The sequence below is a fragment of the Galleria mellonella genome, unplaced genomic scaffold, assembly GCF_026898425.1.
Source record: "Galleria mellonella isolate WM207_F2 unplaced genomic scaffold, CSIRO_AGI_GalMel_v1 utg40, whole genome shotgun sequence".
Lineage (NCBI taxonomy): Eukaryota > Metazoa > Arthropoda > Insecta > Lepidoptera > Pyralidae > Galleria > Galleria mellonella.
In genome coordinates, this window is record NW_026442094.1 from 2,530,551 (window position 1) to 2,553,371 (window position 22,821).

A 22,821-nucleotide genomic window follows, 5' to 3' on the forward strand; every position below is an offset into this window, starting at 1 on the left:
AAAGTTAGCCGGAATTAGTAACAAAGATTTTAAATCCGATATTAGTTTTCTTATAGATAACTAATGATGAAATATTACATCTACCTCTGCTCATGGTATATCAATAGAAGATTATAATAACTTAAATGGGTAAAATGGAATGGCAATCCCAATTCCGTTATTAGTTTACATTAATGGAGTACCAGTGAAGAATAATAATTGGGGATGATATTAGGCTAGTTGGCCCATTGTGAAAAATTTACATTTACCTGGGAAAACTTGTCCGACTTCGACCGAGTAAAGGGGAAGGGATTGTTAATAATGCGGACTAACAATCCCATTGCTAGCAATATACCTTGTCAGGTCGACTGCCACGTGATCCCCTGGAAATCATCGTGCTGAATTCCAGGTAAATTCTTCACGATAGGCTAACTGATCTACCTTTTCATTCTCATCTATCATCTCTCACTGGAGCCCCACTAGTATATGCCATTAGCGAAGGCGGGGTTACCATTCTATTATCATCCACTAAAAAAATAAACCTTCGACCGAGTGGTCAACCGATGAATCTCACTCGGCTGGGCAGTGTTGGAAAAACTACGCCACATCTTTTCATCCAAAATACTTCAAAGTTTGAAGACGAAGGTCTTTAACCAATGCATGTAGGCAACATGCATTGATTAAAGAAAAAACTAATAACTTATGGAACCAAAACATGGTTCTACATGATTGCCCATCCGTATGCAAGAGCTTCAAATTACTCAGCGGGCTATGGAGAGGACTATGTAATGTAATGTAAATTGGGCTCTCTTTTCCGCGCTTAGCCTCTCATTTGGGCCGTTGTGCGTATGAGTCATGGCTAGTACAGCCAACCCAGCTCCGCCCAGAAGCACAGAAGCTTCCTGGGATCTTCACAGGCCTCACGGAGCGACCTCACCGTTCCGAGGATTTCTAAACATTGATGGGCCACAGCTTCACATTCCAGGATTACGTGAAAAGCCGTTTCTTTGGCGTCGAAACAGCCTCGACATAGAGGGCTGTCTGTGACTCCTATGGTGTATAAATGTTTGTTTAATGGACAATGGCCCGTTATTATTGTTTTTCCTCGACGTTTATTACATCTGGATAGATGTAATAAACATTTGGATAGTCAATAATTCAACGTAGGCACGGCCAATTATGATTGCAATCAGTAGCCTGTATCCATCTTTGGTTTTGTATGTCAGCGAATCTTTGACGAATTCATATTCGAAATTGCGAGAACGTAAGAGGAAGGAATGAATACCTACCACCCTCGTTCCTAAATCTCTTCTAGCTAGTTCGTCTGCGGCATCGTTACCATAAGATCCACTGTGCCCTCTTATCCATTAGAGGATAACTCGGTTATTAGAGATGACTATGCTCGTTGTTTCTTTGCATAATAGAATTCGAAACGAGAATATCCGCAAAAGAACGAAAGTGACCGATATAGATCAAAGGTTAAGCAAGCTAAAGTGGCAATGGGCTGGTCACATAACTCGAAGAACCGACAACTATTGGGGAATAAAAATTCTTGAGTGGCAATCCCTCATAGTATAGGATAACTCTCACTAGATGGAATTGAAACAAATAATTAAAAATATTTTTTTAATAACCATAGATACAAAAATTGTCATCAACCTTCTGCCCTGCCTTGCCATAAGGAAAAAAAACCTGCCCAAAACTTCACCTATATTACGAGTAATATAAATGTTTTGTGTAAAAGGTTGAAATAAGATTAAAATCTTGTATTACAATTAATTTAATATGATAATTTTATTTTTTGCATCTGTGGCCATTCAAAAATTATTTTTAATTATTTATTTTAATTTATACAATATATATATATATATATTTATAATTATTATAGCTGCATATGTAACGACCCATTGCCTTTGTCATTCGAAATCCTGGAATTGTATTCTCTACTCAGGACCATTCCTTATGGCAGTCTATGGGTGAGGCCTATATCCAGTAGTGGACAGATAATGGCTGAAATGATGATAATAGTATTGGACTGGTAGATAAGAAAATTAATATACAAATTCAATTACAAATTTTATTTTTCATTATTACTACTTTCATTTGTCATAATTTTAAGATAATCCTCATGAGATAATAACTCACTTTTTGTTGCTTCAGAAATAGCAATACTGGATAAAATTATAGCTATAAAACCATTGGAATCAGGCATTTCCTTTAACAGTTTCGGATGTTTCACTAGCTCTTCATTCACTTCAATTAAAGTTCCTTTCATACATGAAGGTACATCAAAGCTTTCGCCATCATTGTATTCTATTTTACAAATCACAGACTTTGCTGTTAGCAATTGTCCACCTTTTTTGCCTTTACCTTTCACAGAATTACTTAGTCTATCAATTTTACCAATTACAAAATTTATTTTATAATTATCATTCTTTTTAAAGAAGAAATGACTTGGAGCTAAAGAGAGAAGAGTTATTCTGTTTGAATGGAACATTAGCATTATATCATTATTTTTAATTCTATCCACATTCAATATGTACCTTTTGCTAAAATATCTATCTGTGAAAGATTTGAAATTTGTTAAGTCTGGTATTGAATCTAATATTGTAAACTCCATACTGGCGAAAAAAAATTGGAAACTGTAATCATAAAAATATTATAAATTCCAGGTAAGTATGTATACTGAATGTCAATGTGATGCTCTTTCCTGTGCTAATATTCTTTCTTTTATTAAAGCGTGACGCTTGCGAGACTCATCTAAATTGCTTTTTTGTCGTCTGAGTCTTTCAGCTTTCAAACACTTTCTCATTTCTCGGTCATAATCATTGCAATAACCCGTAAATTTTATAAATGGATGCTGGAATAAAAAAAAAATCCATTAAATATGGCAAATATTAGAATAAATGTTTATTGTAGAAGTTAGTAATTTTATTATCCATGCTCATATTATAGTTCCTTGATTTTTAATGTAAAACAAGTTTAAAAACAGCTTTGTCAATTTTAATTAGGTACTTAACGGTTTTATTTTATTCGAGCTATTATGCAATTTATAACCTTACCTCTGTATGACAATCCATTAACTTTTTAATCAAAACATTGCATTCATCTGTATGCAAATGTGGTGACAAATCTGTGTGCATTCCTTACTGTGCTGACAACGTAGAAATTATGAAAAGAATATAGATTTAAATTTTAATTTATTAGAGCAATGAAATATAATTCTTTTCTTTAAGAAAAATGTAATTTTATTTTATTATTAAGTAACTGTCAAAAGTGACAGTCATTAAACTAGTTGTGTACAGATTAGAAAGACTATTTCTAAAGATGTGTCACTTTTTTGTTCATGTGCAAAGATTTCAATTCATGTTCTTAGTTTATGTGGCACGACACAGAATGCAACCGTCAGCGTCCGCAGACAACATAGATTAAGATTCTACGCCAGTCTACCATGAAATGAAATTCCGAAATTTCGGACTCAAATTCGTGTTTTTGTTTATACCAAAAACGGACCAATAAATGGAGTGTAACATTTCGTTCGTCATACATCCTATCATAAAAGTCCAAAGGAACAATATTTTAACATTTTTAATATTTCCAAACGACATGTATTATGTAATTTTAACATCAAATTTTTGTTTCGTTTGGCTCCGAAATTTCGGAAAACATTTCATAGTAGGCTCTCAGTTACATAATCGTCCAACTGAACAAATAGCATAGACCAAACATAGTACCCAGATACTATGGCCAATTTTGAAGGGCTATTCTTATAAATCTATCTCTTAACCTAATATTTTAATTTAATAATTTGGCAAAATTACTGTTTTATGGATCATAAATTATAATTATAATAATTTTGATAGACATCTATTAGAAAAATTAATTAATATTGGTTCTTACAATAAAGATTTTGCTGTAATAACAAACTGAAATTTTAATTGTGTACGAGGTCTGTCCGGAAAGTTCGTATAAAAGTGTTCTGGAATGCGAGAAAGAGGAGTGGGGAGGCCAGGTAAGCGCAGGACCCCTTCCTTATGTCCCTAACAATGCTTCAGTTCTGGTCTGACCGCCGTGCGGTGCGAACTGGCTTGTCACGCCATCTGTGAAGTTACCTCTTAACGAAACCCCGTCGGCATGGAGCCCGCTTCCGTTGAAGAGCAGCGCGTCGTAATCAAGTTTCTCTCGAAACTCGGCAAGAATGGCCGTGAAATTTTTGCCGATCTCAGAACAGTAAAATCCCAAAGCAAAGAGTGGAAGACATCCGGGGAACCACGAACAAAAAAATCAAGAAAATCCCGCTCAAATGTTAAGACAATGTTGATTGTTTTTTTCGAAATTCGGGGGATTGTCCATCAAGAATTCGTCCCTCCAGGCCAGACAGTTGATGGAAAATTCTACGTCGATGTGCTCAGACGCCTCAAAGCTCGTGTGGCACGAGTTCGTCCAGAATTGGCGCGAGAGGGGCGTTGGATTCTTCACCACGACAATGCCCCTGCCCACACCTCTCTTGTTGTCCGTGAGTTTTTGAGTAAAAATTCCATTACGGTGACCGAACACCCCCCTATTCGCCGGATTTGGCCCCGTGTGACTTCTTCTTGTTCCCAAAAACCAAATTGGTACTTCGGGGGCGGCATTTGGGGGACATAAATGAGATAAAAAAAGCTACGACGGGGCAGCTGAGAAACCTACAACCAGAGGACTTTCAAGGAGCCTTCTCACAGTGGAAACGGCGTTGGCACAAGTGCATTATGTCACAGGGGGAGTACTTTGAAGGGGATAAAATTGATTTACCTGAATAATTGTAAAATAAATTTTTTAAAAAACTTTTATACGTACTTTCCGGACAAACCTCATACATAGGTAAGCAATAATGCCTCAGAATCGATCCCACTTTCTTTCAAAGAGAATAATTGTCAAATGTAAATACTTCGCGAACGATTGCTAATTGTCAAATATATGATCATTATTGCTTCCTAATCGTAAATTGATTTAATTCACTTTTCTTCGATAAATACCCATTTTGCAATGTAATGACAAAAGACAATTATTTCACAATAGTTATTGTTTGTTTTATAAGAAATCCTCAAGATACATTAGTATCACAGTAAGAGTTCAGTGGTTTTTCCATGAAATGTAATTCCAAATTATCGGGCTCAATTTCGTGTTTTTATTCGTACTCTTAAAGTACGAAATCTCCAAGTAGAACTCCCCATCAAGTCGCTTGGACATCTTGATACTAATTAGAAATTTGTTTATCATATTAACAAAGACTTTTGCTAAAGTTGTAACGTTAATGGGTTGTTGAAGTAGGGAAAATAAAAAACTAATTCATTTTTGTTTTTATTTTTACTTAAATAGTCACGTTGTGTCTTATTTGGTAACTAACAAAGAAATAAGGCAGAGACCGCATAATAAATTATATTAGTCCTAATGTTGAAGGAACTCACCTCAATGAATAACAACCTTTTCACTAACAAACTTTACATTAATGACTAGATTAATTTAATCTTACGTTTGAGACCTGTATAAAAAGACAGTGTTAATTAGGAAATTGGAAGTTGTCTTGTATTTTATATACTATCCTCAGCGTCATTTATAAACGCATGAAGAAAATCACATAAGTAGTACTCATACGAATGCCACACATCATTCATCGCAAAAAAGAGGAATAAGCGAGTATTTAAGCAAAATAATTATAAATTATATAAATAAAAACAGAAATGCGATGTAAAAAAAAAAGAATAATTATTTCGACGCCCGATTAGATAAGAAATGCATAATGTGCCCAAAATAATTACGTCCAATCCAATTCACTAAAATTAAAAAGCGAGTGTTAAGTGTGACGCGGGTTTCGTTCGTTCGCGAGGGCATCAACTTTTGGGCATGCCCTGAGGTGTGGCGGTCTCCACCATCTTCTTGTACTTGCCCACAAGTTCAGGCAGGTCATAAGCGATGGCGACGTCAAGCCGCGTGATAGGACAGCCTCGGAAGTATGTGCACGTCGCCGACAGCTGTTGGAAGTCGTACAGCGGATTGAGCCGGAAAAAGTCCCGATACGTTTCGGGATCTGGCAGGTCATACCTGTAACGCGAACAATGTTTACCGCTACTGAATAAAACAAAATCTATAAAGGAAGGCATTGCCGATATGGTGTAGTCAGAAATATTAATCAGTTGTTGTGTGTTGTTTATTAGCAGTCGACATGTCCTATATTTCGCTGATCACATTTGATTCCACCATGACAAAGGACGAGTATCTCCTCGTCTCTCGAACTAATTAGATTTGATAATGATGCTATTCACAACCGAAAAATTAGTTAGAAATATAAAGTTTTTGGTGTCGTCCAGATTCGAGTTTGTGATGTCAGGGCAGTAAATTACTAATCTACAACTCATTTGTATTGAAATTTAATAAAATAAGAATCATGTACCTTGAAATATTTGTGAGAGTGCTGAGTCCCTCATAAATGTGATAATTCTGGGGATTCTCAATAATAGCATCGGCAATAAGTTTCTTATTGCCGAAGATCGTTTTATGGTTATAATAAGTTGTCAAATAACAGTCAACCATCTTCGCGTGATTTCTAACGCGAACCTGAAACAATTAGAACAACACAATTATTTAAATTAGGTGTAGTTTTGTTACTGTAATTTTAAGGCTATTAACAAGAAATAATCTATTGCCTGATTTTAAACTATCGGGTAAACCCCACCATTACACGTTTATACTAATGCAATTAGTACCTAACTTATCACTGTGTTTCTCATATGATAAATTTTGATCAGGAATAATTGCAGATATGACGGTACGACGATCACCTAAACAACTTATTAGAGGCATCTCTATAGGGATCTGACGGCCCACTTGACGCTAAATATAAACACACAACACAAAATGAAAAACATATCAACACACCGCAAATCTTCTTGCGCTGGCGATCTTATTCTCAATTCGCTTGTCAATTGCTTGACGTAAATCTCGAAGTAGTTCCCGTTCTTGGGCCTGCAGCAGCCGCGTTGGTGCGCTAGATTCGTATGGTATCGACCACAATGACACTGTATACATTACTGGTGGCTGTGCAGAGCTCATTAACGGTGAAATGTTCCAAATTAGTGCACTCTGCACACGCATCAGCTCTTCAGGTTTCACTATGTCTGCTTTATTTAATACGATACGAGTCTGTAAAAAATAAATATTTAATCTTTTTCACTATTAATCACATTTATTCGTATGTAAGTAATATTAAATAGAATATCGACAGATGGACAACCACTAGGACAATGTTTAATGGCAATCCTAGGATCATATTCCAACGTAATCTAAACTAAACCTTTTTTTTTAATTCATAATCATTTAAAAATTATTCTCTTTTGCTTATGCTGTAAAGGTTACGTAAAACCACTATCCGGTAAGTCAAGGCTTTCGTGTATATCAAAATTGGCCTAGATACACTTAAAACCAGAATATGACACCCTCACTCAAGAAGGAATTCTAATAAAATAAATATACATTATTCACCTGAGATTCCCTGCCCTTAAGTTGGTCGAGGATGGCTTCAGTTTCGGGACCAACATCCAATTTTGATGGATCGTAAACAAGAAAAATAATATCAGCGCGATCAATAAACCATTGACATGCATCGTTAAAAGGAAAGACACGGGATACTTGTTTTCGAACTTCCAAAATTCCGGGTATTTCTACAATGTTAACCTAAAATTTAAATAAAAAATGTTATTTATATTATATTATCTTAAGACCACATCACAAAAGATCAGTTCTTGGTTTACCTTTTCTAATATTTTACTTGGATGCTTTAGACCTCTTAAACGTTCTTCAAGTCCTTGACCAAATTTCTGAAGCCCAGAAAAAGTCCAATCAGCTGCAAGTTGCGTACCATCCAAAACTTCTGGGTCCTTACCATACATCAGAATATTGAAATACGCTGGTGATGGCTCAGCACCTTTCAATAAACATTAGTGAATTCACCATTACCTATTTATATTAATTTTATATCATTATTCTAACATACTAAAATACATAATTAATAAAACTCACCAGTTCTTAGGGACCACTCTGTAAACTCTAGTCCTGTCAAATAATTAACGATACTAGATTTACCACCACTCCATGGTCCCATAAAAAGGACTAAGGGCTTGGAAAAGATTTCGGGATCACCAAAATGTCTATTACTTAAATCTCTGTATTTATAAACTGTTTCTAAAGGTTTAATAGAATTCTCATATACTCTCTTTAGATCCCTGAGAACTATGTCTGCTGATCTTTCTATAGTTATTTCTCCTTCGCTTGCTTCTTCATCTAACCTTAGAATTTGATTTATATGGTCACGTGATCTTAAATTTTCGGGAATTTCTCCAGTCTGAAAAAATATTTATAATTAAATATATATTTAAAAGTAATACGAGATATAAATAAAGATTTTCATACTTTCATTAAGTCTTCCTCAGGCGTTCCTTCTTCATTAGATGCTGCTTCATCTTCAACATTTTGCTCGGTTTCTTCTGATTCTTCATTACCACTAACAGCCGATTTTGTTTCAGTCGCTTCAGATTCGGTAACTTCATCGCTTGACTCAGAAGCGTCTGGCTTTGAATCAATGCCCTCTACATTATTATCTTCTGAATCTTTTTCTTGGCTCTCTTCATCATTTTGTTCCTTCGTATCTTCTTCAGATTGATTGTCTGCTTCTGCAGTAACAGCAGTCTCTTCGACTGATTCTTCATCTTTTTCTTTAGAATCTTCGTCTACTTCTGCAGATTCCGCAACACTTTCTGCTTCTTCTTCGTTTGATTTTTCATCTTGTGCTTCTTTAGAATCATTATCACCTTCACTTTTACTTTCATCTTTCTCTTCTGATTCAGCCTTTTCTTGAGATCCATCCTCTACCTCTTCTGATTTTTCTTTTGATTCATCATTATCTGTAGTTTCTTTTGATGTGTCACCAGCTTCATCTGAACTTGCTTCAGTTGCAGATTTTTCATCTTCGGCTTCATCTTCTTTATTTTCCGTTCCATCTATTTCCTTGCTGTCATTATTGTCATCTTCCGTTGTTTCGTCATCGTTATTTACCTCATCAACTTTGGCATCGTCTTTTTCTTCTGACTCATCTCCAGTATCTACAACAAATCGTAAATATAAATATTTTTCTATCTAAAAATAACAACATTTTTGTGACTCACTATAATTCAAATAAAATAATCCAAATCCTTTATCTGGTTATGTAAATGATATGGTAATGTTATTCTTTATTCTTTATTGTACACAAAATATAATGACCACAATTCATTTGAAACATAATGTACAAAGGCGAGCTTATCTCTAATAAGAGATTTCTTCCAGCAAACCTTTTCATGTAAACTGTATGTTATTTTAAAAAATAAAAATAGGCAGTCATACGATCTGCATACATTGTATAAACTTATAAGATACACAAAGAATAATACAAACTACACATTATAAATTACGTAAAATACATAAAGGGTTTATGTATTTTACGTAATTTATGTAAACATACACATATACTTACACATACATATACATACATATATACACATTTATATAAACATACAAATATACATAAATATACATACACATATACATAATACGTCAGCATAGTGATAAGTAATCCTCATCGGATAATTACTCAGAAATACACAAAAATGAAAAAAATTAAATACACAAAAAGATAGGCTTTGATCAGATTTCAACTTAATTAATTAATAAAAAAAATTATAGAACTTTTGCGTTTCTTAAAGTAGTTAATTTAAATAAATTTATAATATTAAAATGAATCTATAAATTTACTTCAGTAATTCAAAAGGATTTTTTCCTTTACTTACTTTTTTCAATCTTTTTACATGCCACTACTTCATCCATATGTACAAATATAAAATTATATAGTGAAATTCTGTTAAAATAGTGCCAAATTTTTCTATCATACAAATATTTCATACTTTATTACTTTTAGTAACTTCATAGATCGTTGCTAATAATTATTGTATTATATTATATTATATAGATACTATTTTTTTATATGATTATCAAAATAAGTACCTATTGAATTAACAAAATTTGCTAACGTTATTTTCTATTTAAGAACCTTCTCTGTAAAAGTGAACTATGAAACCTTGGTGAGAAAAACTTGATTGCATTACTCAAAAAGTCTTTTAATTATTTATAAGTAACAAAATTAACATTATCACTTCTGTAATTCAGAGTCCATTGCAAAGCATAGGCCTTACCCATATGCCGACATGAACCATCACTGACATTAGCTTCAATAATCCTATGATGACTTCAGTATAAATATAATTATATATCAAAAATTCTTTACAACACTATCGCTATTTACTCTAAATGTATCTTATATTTTATCCAACTTCCTTTACCTTTTTCGGCTGTTTGGTCTTCAGCAGATGCTTCCTCATTGCTGTCTCCGTCGCTTTGCTCCTGGTTTTCTTCTGTCTGCTCTTCTGCGCTATTATCTTCTTTCTCTTCTATTGTCGCGTCCTCATTCGTCTCACTGTCTTCGACCACTTCAACTGAAGCTTCGGATACATAGGGTTCATCTGCGACTTCTAAAGATGGTGCATCATCCTCTTTACTGTCTGTATTATCATTACCTTCTGCTGAGTTGACTTCATTCGTATCGTCATCTACATTTACTTCACTACTTTCGTTTTTTTCTGCAGACTCTGTAAAATATATTTTTTATATATTATTAAAAATATATTAATAAGATTATCGACATAGTCTGGATTTTAGAAAACGACTCGTATTCTTTCTAAAGATTTCATAGAATATTGTAACAATTAGAATTAAAAATGTGAAAAATCTTTTTGACTAATAAAATCATTATAACAAGGTAAGAAATCAAGAACCCATGGTATAAGATAGGGTATGAAATCAGAATAAGCTAAGTAAAGTGCAGAATTTCTGCTTATCAACATCAGACAAGCTAAAGGATATTGCAATGGCGACTGTAATATAGATGCTACAAAACAACAGAAAATATAGTTTACTTTTTATGAAAATAAAATCCAGTTAGTCCACAAAACAGGAACTATCATAAAAATAAATCCTTTGATAAAAAAAAATAGCATTGAATTGATACACTTCGGCTAAATATTATTTCTATGTTTAGTTTCCGAAAGTCTTTCAGTATACCTAAGTAAGATATAATAAGTATTAACTTGCGCTTAGCACTCATGACGATACGACTATGACTAATGAAGATACGAGTATCCTGTATGTTAATCTAATTTGATTCATCTGTGTACCGCATTTCATTTAAATCTGTACGTAATAAAAGTCCAACCATTTTTCCAAACTTCAAATATTTCATACAGAATTATAATATTTCGTAAAATTATTAAATAAATTGCTCATACCTAGATGTATATTCATAGTAGTAGTATACCGACGTATTCGAATAATTAGTTTGCGTAATTCAAGCAGAATGCCGCTTAGATAGTAGCTGTAAATTTTTTTGCATTGAATGTTCTATTTTTATCTGTGCCATTACTAGCTGATGATTAATCGGTAGCGTATTACTTTAATCTAATCTTAATCATCTTCAAAAAGAAGGAGATTCTCAATGCGGTTATATTTTTTTATAAATTTATTACTGCATAACTCAATCATTTGTATCCGATCCGGAAAATTCTTTTTTTTTTATCCGAAATATGAAACTAAACTTACAAATTAATCCTATAGAAAATTTATCGAAATCAGTTTAGTATTTATTTTGTAATTAAAATAAGTAGTTTTATTACAATTGAAGTACTTTTTACCCTTATGCGTAATAACTATTTAATTTTTATGCGACTTCAAAATGAGAAGATCCTCAAAACTAGCTAATAATAATAACTTAATTAAAAATTAAAGCTAATAATAGCTTTTTTTATGGATATTTTAGTGTGTGATGTAATACGCCATATTTTTGCCAATTCCTCTCCGTTCACTTAGCTCCACAATCTGTTTTCGCCATGGATTCAGAGATATTTTTTCTTTAAGCAATAATTAAATAATAAAAATTGGCAAGGTAAAGTTAATCATAGATAAAATATGAAATTGAATAGAAGGTACCAGATTATTTTTAAGTATTTTTAAATTTAATAGAAGAAATTGTAGGTTTCTATGATAGACAAAGCTAAAGATTTTCATGCAAAATAAATGTATTTAAAAATAAAAACATTATTTATTTATATTTTTTTTTCTTCTACTTTTTTTTTGTAGACTTCATTTTGTTTGAACGGAAAATGACAAGATGAAATCTGTTGTGCGACAATAACAACCAAGAAGCTTTTAAAACCGGGTCAGTACTGAGTATACGAATTACATGTTAGACGTAGAAATCGTTACACTCGTAGCTACATGAATAAGATTTTAAAATTAGATGGCCCTGTTTCTAGATATTTTGGAGGACAATGAAATGGTACAATCATCACTTATAAAATAAAATTTCTATCATAAGTTTATTTAAAATTACCAGGAATCCGCTTTCTTGAAATAAGATTTATTTTTAACAAGCTTCGTTAGGTCAATGTAGTCTTATGGAATCTGTGAAACTGAAATTAATTATTTTCTAATTTGTTATTATAATCTTTATGTCATTATTACCGTATTATTCCGGCACAGACCACCCCTTTCTTTCCTGTGGGTGTCATAAAAGGCGACTAAGGGAACTTAATAGTCGAGTTATGAGCAACAGCGTCTCTTTTAAAACATCACCAAAACCTAACCACGGTTGCCAACACGCCTGCCAAACATGGCAACTATTGGCCAAACCCCCTTTATAGGGGAGACAAATGTTCAGCAGTAGACAGTTGTGGGTGATATAAAAAATATTATTATGTGATCATAGAACTGATTTAGTGTTGGAACCAATGAATAAAAGACTAGTAAGCAATTCTTAAGAAAACAGTGTAGGACCACCCTCCCCCCACTAGATAGAGTGACGACCTTAAATACATTGCAGAATCAGTGGATACAGGTGGTTCAAGACCGTTCCTTATAGCTGTCTATGGGGAAAACCTATATTCAGCAGTAAACAGATAATGACTGAGATGATGATGATGATAATAAACAATTCTATGGTATATAATACAATATTACCTATATAACACACTTTTTGTCCACTACTTCATATGCATAGATTTCAGAACTACGAAACCAAAGAAATAGACTATTTCTAGATAAAGCTTTGAATACCTTATCCAGAAGTGGTCCATCAGATTTTAAGTTAGACCTTCAGGAACAAAACAGAAAACACTATTTAATTTGATGCCTGATGTCAGAACAAACAGACGGACATTGTTGTTTTGTCATCTATTAGTTATCTATGTCTTATTAAGACAATTACATCCCAAATGATCTTTGAGATCCTAAAGCCACAAATAGCGTCGAGCCCTTAAGGATCTCAAAAAGAGGCGCCGAGGTCAAAGATACGATAACGGATCGTATTAATTCCTTTGATTTTAGAGCAAACAACGTTTAGTTTTTTCGTCATCAATCAAGGAAACTGCCGAACTCCGTTTTACTCAATAAAAGTCATGTGTGATCTTGTGTGACCTTTTTTCGTCGCCAAGAAAACCGGCAAGGCCAACCCTGATTATACTTGTATTAGAAACAGTGTTTTAAATAATTGTTTTATATGATATCCACCGTCACCTGTAGGATACAGGTTGATGTTCCGCTCACCATCGATAGAATTTCAATGCGTTTTTAGAGAAATTCGCGACTCGCTATTTTCAGGCTTACTATATATTTATCTTTATCACCAAATGCGAATATGCACAGACGTTGTACCTAACAGATTTGTATATTTCCCTTTTATCACCCATTCATTTCTGTCACGTGTTACGTTTACCACTGCTGCTACTAATAAAAAGCAGCAATGGATATTCAGCTAGGTTTTCCATAGGATTTTCCCCTTATGCACTAGATAGTATGCATCTCACTACCATCAATGACTTTTTTGTTTTATTACAATAAGTTTTTATCATTTATTACCGTTCACGTTCTATACAACACCAACGTCATACGATAAAAATCTCGTCTGATTTGTTGGATACTTAAATTATTTTATTTCTACAAAAATAAAACAGTGTAATAAATACTAATTTATTTATATATTTGTTTAATGATTCATTTGTATCCAAAAAGTTGGAGTTGATTCTATTATTGTGCTGAATACGCCGCTGTCGCTATTCTACATCGGCCACAATTAAAATAGAATCAAACCTCGAACCAAGTAAACTGATCGCACAGTCAGTGTCAATCCAATGTTATTCTTTTATTTGTGATCAGCTTTTGCTCGCAATTTCGTATGAGTAAATTTTGCAAGTACATATGTGACCACTTCTATATGGTATATAAAGATAAAACATACACTAGATTTAAAGTCAGACTTTTAAGAACACCTCTGACAAAACTACATTGAATTTGGTGCAATATTTTTTGTGTTATGGCGAAACAAACATGCAAAATAAAAAATAAAAAATGCAAAATTCTACCAATTAAAATTTTAGCTTCCATTGCTTTCAATAAAATAAATATTTTTTTTGTAATATCTTCAATGTACAGATATCGTTTAATTACAATTTTAATACTTTATAATAATAAGGTGTCTAATTCAATGGTGCATTCATTGACAATGGTAGCTACTACTCTTTAGATTTATCTCAATATTGACATTTTATATTTGCCTATGATAACACCATTTAGAACATAACAATGATTAATAAATTTATGAATAAAATATTTGAAAACCTTTTAGAAAAAAGAAAAAATGTAAAAGATAATAGGTCTTTTACTATCATGAAACGAAATTCCTATATTCATACATTTATGAAGAAATTGAGCTCACAAACAGAGCTTGACATTTTATTCATCATAAAACCTACGATAAAAAGCCTGAACGGTCGAAATTTTAATATTTTAACAACTTTAATAGTTTTAACATTGAATTATTCGTGTTTCATTCGACAGGAAAGAGAAAGACCCTCAAAGGATAGACTTTAGGAAGACTAATAGCTGATTTTTGTTACGATGATTTATGATTGAATTATGATACTTAGAATGGCAAACAAGTTGATGGCTCACTAGATAGAAAGTGATAACCATCGCCTATAGACATCAAGAACACCTTAGATATTAGAGACACGCTAATATGTCCATTCTTTTACCGCGTCCAGTCCAGTACTTTCACGCGTTACCATTCTTGTGGACTACGACGTTACACCTTGTGCCCTGTAATATCATATCCCACACTTCAAGTCGAAACACATATATCATTATGTGTTTATAAACTGATACATGATGGTAGATGATAGCAGCACAAGCACAGTCGCGTCACAGCAGAAACATGAGTACGACAAAAGTATGAAAATAGGATAGTAACTGTCTGCACAATTGGTATACACTGCCACTGGCGGAATCACAATGAATTACAATATGTAAGGACGAAACCAGATCAACTAGCCAGGAATTTCAACCTACCAGGAATTAACTACGATAATTCTTGGAGGGTACTGCATTTATGTTAAATTGTCAGCTATTGAGCCACTAGACTTCATTATTAATAAGTCTTTTTTTCCAATATGACTCCATAGAAATGCAAGTTGATATGTTGTACAAGGAAGTAATCTAGGAAGATTGTGCTTACTGGAGGAACTTTTATACAGTCAATAGTGAGAGTAAGAGAATTTTTATTTATACTATTGTTATGTGAGTGATGTTTGTTAATCACGGCTAAAGGAAATTGAATGAAATTTAGTACTTTCATATACGAGTAAATAATATTCCATATACATAAGATACTTAACACACTGAAGCATGCGAACAAAGCCCTATTACATATTTATATTACTTATTATTTAGTGGAATGATTTGTTTCTATTTTTTTATTATTTTGTTTATTTATGATTATTTGTTTATTTGTAAAGGCTTTATTGCACATTTTTAATAAAGATGTCAAGTTATAAAGAAAATAACAGGGTATACAGTTTGTAATTCGATAATAAATTCGAAAACTACTGAATCGCTTTTTATAATTCTTTCACCTATAGAAACTTATATTATCAACAAGTAACATAGGCTGTATGTTATTTTCTAAAATACTATTTACCCGCGCAACGCTGAGCCGGATTTTCTGTAAAAGTTTTCTGTAAAATAACTTCAGTAAATATAGGAAACACGTATCGTTTCAAGTCCCAATGCCGTAACTCGTCCGTCCAGCCACAAGGTCGTCTCGTGTCATAGTAACGTTGATCTATTTATATCTACCGTAAACTGCTTACGTATATACGTGTACTAATTTACTATAAGGACCTGACGAGACAAGGGACAAACATCAGCATACTGTTCTGACCACCACAATAACACGTACATGAGAAGAGTCGTGATTTAGAATGAAGAATAATATTTTTATGTGTGGTAGTAGGTTTATTAATTGTTTTGCCTTGCAGTATCTGTATATACTGGTGAGGTACCCGTGAGGGATGATAGATAAAAACAAGTGACCCATCACGATGAAATTATCACAAATGTATCACGATTATTTCCAGAAAAAAAAGCGTGAATATCGATCTGACAGAATACATTACTACGTAAGGAGAGTAATAGTAAAATAATCTCCTTAAATCTCTAACACAAGAAGGATTATTTTGTAGCGATGTATACAATTACTACTCAGTAAATAATTTATTGTAAAACTAAAATCTACCGCATAGAATTGCATTACTAATTATACTGAGTCTATGGGAATCCCGGTAGAAATAACAATTAATTAAACTATAAAGTATAAATATTTGTGTATTCATGACTAATGTGTTTGTTTATATTGGTCTAAAGTTCAGTCCCACCAGCCATGTGGCAAACGAATCTTTCCATGTGCATGAAATAGAATCAGACAGAAACATCAGACATCTTGTTTTTTCGATTAACGAAAACACATTTATGAATAAATTTGCTCGATATTTGACTATAGGAGCTGGACGTTTTCTATATAATTGTGAAATGGCATATAACCTGTAGGGGAGAAGGATTTTTAGTGATACAGAATACCAGTCCCATTGCTAGCTATATACTCTGTCAAGTCGACCTCCACGTAGTCCCTCCTGGAAACTACTGTGCTGAATTCATCACGATGGGCAGACAGACCTGCTTTTCCATCTCATCTATCATCATTCACTGGTGTCCCGCCAGCGTATACCGTTAGCGCAGACGGGGTAACCACTTCATTGTCATCCATTAAAGAAACTATTACCTATAGACATAAACAATATCATGGAGATCACCGAATACCTACACTATGACGCTCATGGTATGTCTCATATATCGTTATAGTGTTAATTATTTTCACATCAATGCACACTTTTGATCTTTTGAGGGTAATAGCAATTGTAGTACATTGCTAGCAATGTACTCAGTCAGGTCGATCTCCACGTGGTCTCCTCTGGAAACCATCGTGCTGAATTCCAAATATATTCATCGCAATGGACTAACTGACCTGTCTTTTCATTCTCACCTATCATATTTTTTTTTATTTAGGTAGCTAGTTGTGGGTTCGAACATGTGGAAAAATAATCATAGAATGATTGTCTTCGTTGTACATATTAATGTATATAAAGAATAATATAAACAGATAAATAGGGGGGACATAAACTCATATCCACTGATAATAACAGTATGACCAATTCGCCGTATTGCTCTTAGGAGAAATAAAGTGTCACGAACCAGAGTACACACATGAGTGAGACTATTTAGACATAGCACAAGATAATATGTAATATATAGACACTTATTGCTACTGAGTTCCTTAACTACCAATTAAAAAGTAAGCAAGTAAATTACCTCGTTCCGTATCTCCCGACTCTTTTTCTTTTAGAGCTTTTTCTATGTATGGACGGCATTGTGATTCAGAAGGTACATCGGCATCAGCTGAAATAAACAAAAAGTGCCAGTTATGATTATGGTTCAACTTAAAAATTACAGTTATGTATATACCTTCATAGGCATATACAATCCCTATCGTTCCATACAAAGATAGAGATGTTTCCACTTAGGTACGATTAAAAAGACGAATAGGTAATTTCTAAATCTTATAATGATAGATAATTATGTAATAGTATAATCAGTATAATCTATAATTACATATATTTTTTGATACTACCAGGTCAAAGAGACCATACCTGAATCTGACACTAAGAAAGTAATGTGGTCCATATTCTGGGGTCGCAACTACAGCAATTAGGTATTTGTGGGGGGAAAGGAATTGTTAGTAATGGAGACTAAGAATCCCATTGCTAGCAATATATCCAACCTGGTCGACCTCCTCGCGGTTCCCCCTGGAAACTATCATGATTAATTCCTGATGAATTTATCAGGATGGGCTAACTGGCCTGTTTTCATCCTCATCGATCACCCTTCACTGGTGCCCCGCCAGCGTATCCCATTAGCGCAGGCGGGGTTTTATTTGATGAAAATGGAGTGGTAACTCCATTTTCATCAAATAAAAAAAAATTTGGTATTTCTTATGTTAATAATTGTTATTATTACAGCCTGCAAATTTCTAAGAACTTTACGAAGCTGCAAATATGTAGTCGAGAGTCGAGTCGAAAATCTCAAACGGAAATACCTGCAAATCTTTAAGTAGGCGCACTCAACGCCTATACCACATAAATATGTGTGAGCCCATCACGTAATATTTGGGAAAGGGAAGATTTAAAATGCCCATTAGACCATCTCCTTGTTCAAAACTGTAAAGGCTCTCTAATCACAAAAGTAAGACGCAGTGTAATTTAGGTGCATAACAAAGCTTAATAAACTTAAGTAAGCTATTGCGAGCACCTACAACTTGCGCTCAGCGGGCCGAGGCACGCAGTCAGACTCGCGCTCGCGTCACTGTCACTCATGATTAAGAGTCACGAATTGATCCCGAAACTAGTCGAGTCGATCTGGATCTAATTATACGTATGTTAAATCTGTAGTTATTACATGAAAATCTAATATGAGCTTATGACACTTATATAATAAAAAAGTCAAATAAAATATCAATCAACAGCGAAACCTCGGAAGGAAACTCATTCCACAATAAACGTCCCCAAAAAGAAATTAAGACTAAAAGTGAAGGCTGTACTGTAAGTGATTTTTCAGTTTTAGCATGAGGATGAATTTGTTTTTGTCTACACAAAAAGTGGCATGATAAATAGTTAGAAGTCGGATCACAAAACGGCACGTAGTTTATAGGAGAAAATGAAATTGTAGTTAGTCGTGTCAATGTGGTGGGGGTGGACGGGCTGTAGCCACCCTAGAATTGTCTGAAGCCCACTGTTTTTAAAGGGCCACGCTTTAGTAAATAATTTTAAGTAAGCCTATGGGTAAAACGTACTAAGGAATTTCATCCTTTCCTTTTCCATGGGTATCATAAGAGATAACTAAAGGAATTTAATGATCGGGGGATGGACAGCAGCGTTCCTCCTAAAACATCACCAAAGCCTAACTGCGGTTGCCAAACTGCATGCGAAGCGTGGCAATTACTGGCAAAATCCCCCAATGATAAATCATCATCATCATCATATCAGCAGTTATCAATATACTGTTGAACATAGGCCTCATTTATAGGCTGCTACAAGCAACAGGATCATTACTTATGACAGTTTACCGTAATGCGCAACAGGCAACAATGAGTTTTCCATTAAGGTATCCCTGCTGACTGACATTTTTCCTAGGTCTATTGCGTTCTGTTGTGCACCAATGTAAGTAATTACATTGCATAGTGAATAATCATTGACTTAGCAGATAAATATAATTCCTACATTCATAAAAATAATAAGAGGCCGAGGATGAACTGTTTCGTATATTTTCACTTGACATTCGAATAACAGCTGCTTGTAGACAGATTCATCACTCACCAGTCGAGATGAAGGGCTTGAAATATGATAATAACATATTATATATACTAGTAGATAGTTTGTGTATTTAAAGCGTATCTAATCCAAACAACTTCAATAAAAAAAATTATATGCGAAATCCAATTATATTAGTTTACATAAGTATGTATCAAAGTAGAATAAATGGAATAGGTATTGAAGGGAAATAATTACAATCAATCAAATTTATTTATCAAAAATTAATTACACTAAGTGGTAAATTAACATTTGTCTAAATTTATATCAAGGTCAAGGTCATTTCTTTCGAATCAGTCTGGTTTTTATAAAATACTCGCTATTAAGTATATCTTTGGAAGATAGTACCTACATTGCCTTTAAATATTTAGATCATTTCAATTTAGACTTTCTTTAACAATAGGTATCGTTTTTGGTATCTAGATAATTTTAATTACCTACGTATACAGATTAATATCTGTCCATAAAGGTAGCGACTTGTTTAAGTAAATAAGATTTAAGAGTATTTATTAACTTCTTTCCCGTGGGTGTCGTAAGAGGCGCCTATGACGATGATTATCTTCCGCAGTAAAACAATTAATGATCCGAAACTTCTACCACATGTAAGTATAAATTGATTATATATATGTATATCTTCACGTCAGATTCTTTATGGAGTAGGCAAAAAGAACATATAGTTAACAGTGTCTATACTACCTACTATGTTTAACATACAGCTCTTACTCTCTCCTCTTTTTTAATTGGCCTTTTTAGTAAAGAAATGTACATTTTATAACAAAATGATAAAAAATAATATACTTATATAATATCTTTTATAAGTAATTATTATGATATGACCTATTTTAATGACACATTTTTATTATCCCCGTTTGAATCCTATCGTTTTTCACAAGATGGCGACGCGCTACGACAAATCCCTGTATTTCTATTTACGTATCTAGCATTGGGAGGTAAACCTTTGGCAACGCTCTGTCCTCGGCAAACTGCTTGATCAATCGACGTATAAAGGACACGTCCTTATAAAATATAGGTTACTAATTCTTTCTGTCATAAAAACTCACCTAAGGTTATTGCCAAAAATAGAACACATACGTGAGCTTTTTACATAATTTCAGCGCAAGTTACTCCGAAAATAGCAGCTATGTAGTGACGCAGAGTGAGCGAGAGTCGACTACTGGCTACTAGTTTCAGTGCGGGCACTGCGGGCTTCCACTCGCGCGCGCTCAGCAACTCTTCAACTCACCTCTCGCTGTGGCCGCCAGCACCGACACCGCTAACAACATGCACAACATAAACCTCCATAACCATAACCTTTTGGTCCACATTTTGTTCAAGTTCAACCCGCTAAATCGGGCTATCAGTCATTTGCACTCACACTCGCGCACCCGATCGGCCGATCTACGGACGTTATGCACATCTACACTAAACGAACGATCACTAATTCATCTCAACACGACTCGCATTCACACAGGAATGCAACTCGAGTCAAAATGGAATGCCATCAAGCTGCGGTTATGAGAGCTTCGAACGATGTAGTTGATAAATTATGAATGTCTATTATAAATCATACACGCATTAATACGTAATAATTTAATACCGCTCTTCAATAAACCGCAGCTTAATGACGATGTGATATGGTGTGCGACGGTGGGTAATACGCGACACAAATGTAAGACGTGGACCGTACTCTATTTCCGGAGACAGCACAGCATCGCTGGTCGGAGGGGTACTGGCGCGGCTGTATGCCCTCCCCGCGCCGGAACTTTCAGCGATATTCAGCCCGGTGCGTGTGCCAAGCGCAGCCCACGGTGACGGACCTACCGACGCAACAGGACGTCGGTTGGCGACGGCGACGTGCGCGCACACGCACAGAAGACACCACTCTGTAAAATTGACGGTCGCAACAAAAACTCTATATTGAAAAGTCATATTTTGGGATATAAGTCATGTCATGATTTTACATTCTACGCTGGTAATGTGTAAAATCTAATGTGCAGAAGCATGGACGGCTCACAGTACCTCATACTAACTGTTTGCTAAAAAATAAGCGTTAGGTATAAGATCGGTAAACTCTAAATAATACTGTCATAATAATGTAATATCATTAATGCGAAAGTTGTTAAAGTTTAAGCATTTATAAGTTTGTATCTTGGATATTCAATGTTGCTTAAACAACTGAACGGATTTGACTAATATTCATGCAGACAAAGCCGTGAAAACAGCTAGTAAATAATATCTACTTCGACAAATCGCCTGATTTTCTAAATGTCATTATATGAAGAAACCCGTAACCAGCAATGAAACGAAGGATTCTTAGAGAAAAGTAAAAATTATTCCCTGAAAAAAACACATCAGTATCACATAATTCTATTATCTCGTTTTTTTTTTGTGTATGTCTATCTATGTTTGTTATATCTATATATGTATGTATGTAAAAAAAAAAACTTAAAACTTATTGGCATAGGTATTGAACATTATAATCCAGAGGTGCATGCTCCCTTTTAAAAGTTCCGTATGTATCTACTCTCAGCAGTATGTGCGTATAGCTCATTACTCAGATCCTGAGGAGTGCACCACCCACTACACCTATGACTATACTTGTAATTAGATCTATTAATTGGGTATGTTGTGTGCTTTGTATTAATTTTAAAATGAAACAATACTAAACAAGGTTCACGGTTATGTCGCGAGCAATGAGCAGTAGGCTCCGTGTGTTTGACTAAATTATAATTCAATACGCTTATGTCAGCCATTTACCTACCTATGCTAACCTCTACATATTGTTTTTTTATGGATGATAATAGAATGATAACCCCACTTGGGCTATCGATATACGCTAGCGAGGTTACAGTGAGGGATGATAGATAAGAATGAAAGCAAGTCAGTTAGCCCATGGTGAAGAATTGTTGATGGT

General features: G+C 34.1%; 2 protein-coding genes across 6 annotated transcripts; both read right to left on the reverse strand.

The window, feature by feature from the left end:
• Positions 1 to 2,042: 2,042 nt before the first annotated feature.
• On the reverse strand, positions 2,043 to 3,339 carry LOC113520297 (protein Abitram). Its single transcript, XM_026905588.3, has 2 exons — positions 3,042 to 3,339; positions 2,043 to 2,839 (listed from the first exon to the last, which is right to left on the reverse strand). Exon 2 carries the CDS (start codon positions 2,597 to 2,599, stop codon positions 2,057 to 2,059), a length of 543 nt encoding a protein of 180 aa, XP_026761389.2. The 5' UTR covers positions 2,600 to 2,839; positions 3,042 to 3,339; the 3' UTR covers positions 2,043 to 2,056.
• A 1,967-nt stretch (positions 3,340 to 5,306) lies between these two features.
• On the reverse strand, positions 5,307 to 21,734 carry LOC113520308 (sarcalumenin). Of its 5 annotated transcripts, none has more exons than XM_026905607.3 (11): positions 21,595 to 21,734; positions 21,151 to 21,324; positions 17,854 to 17,940; positions 10,386 to 10,691; positions 8,425 to 9,113; positions 8,035 to 8,356; positions 7,767 to 7,939; positions 7,498 to 7,689; positions 6,895 to 7,158; positions 6,410 to 6,573; positions 5,307 to 6,060 (listed from the first exon to the last, which is right to left on the reverse strand). In XM_026905607.3, the coding sequence occupies exons 2-11, from the start codon at positions 21,230 to 21,232 to the stop codon at positions 5,850 to 5,852; spliced, it is 2,490 nt and encodes an 829-aa protein (XP_026761408.2). In that variant the 5' UTR covers positions 21,233 to 21,324; positions 21,595 to 21,734; the 3' UTR covers positions 5,307 to 5,849. The 5 variants fall into 5 exon arrangements, with proteins under 5 accessions (XP_026761408.2, XP_026761406.2, XP_026761407.2 ...); XM_026905605.3 differs by having other exon boundaries at positions 21,151 to 21,305; positions 21,595 to 21,706; XM_026905606.3 differs by having other exon boundaries at positions 21,151 to 21,329; positions 21,595 to 21,694.
• Between the last annotated feature and the right edge of the window lie 1,087 nt (positions 21,735 to 22,821).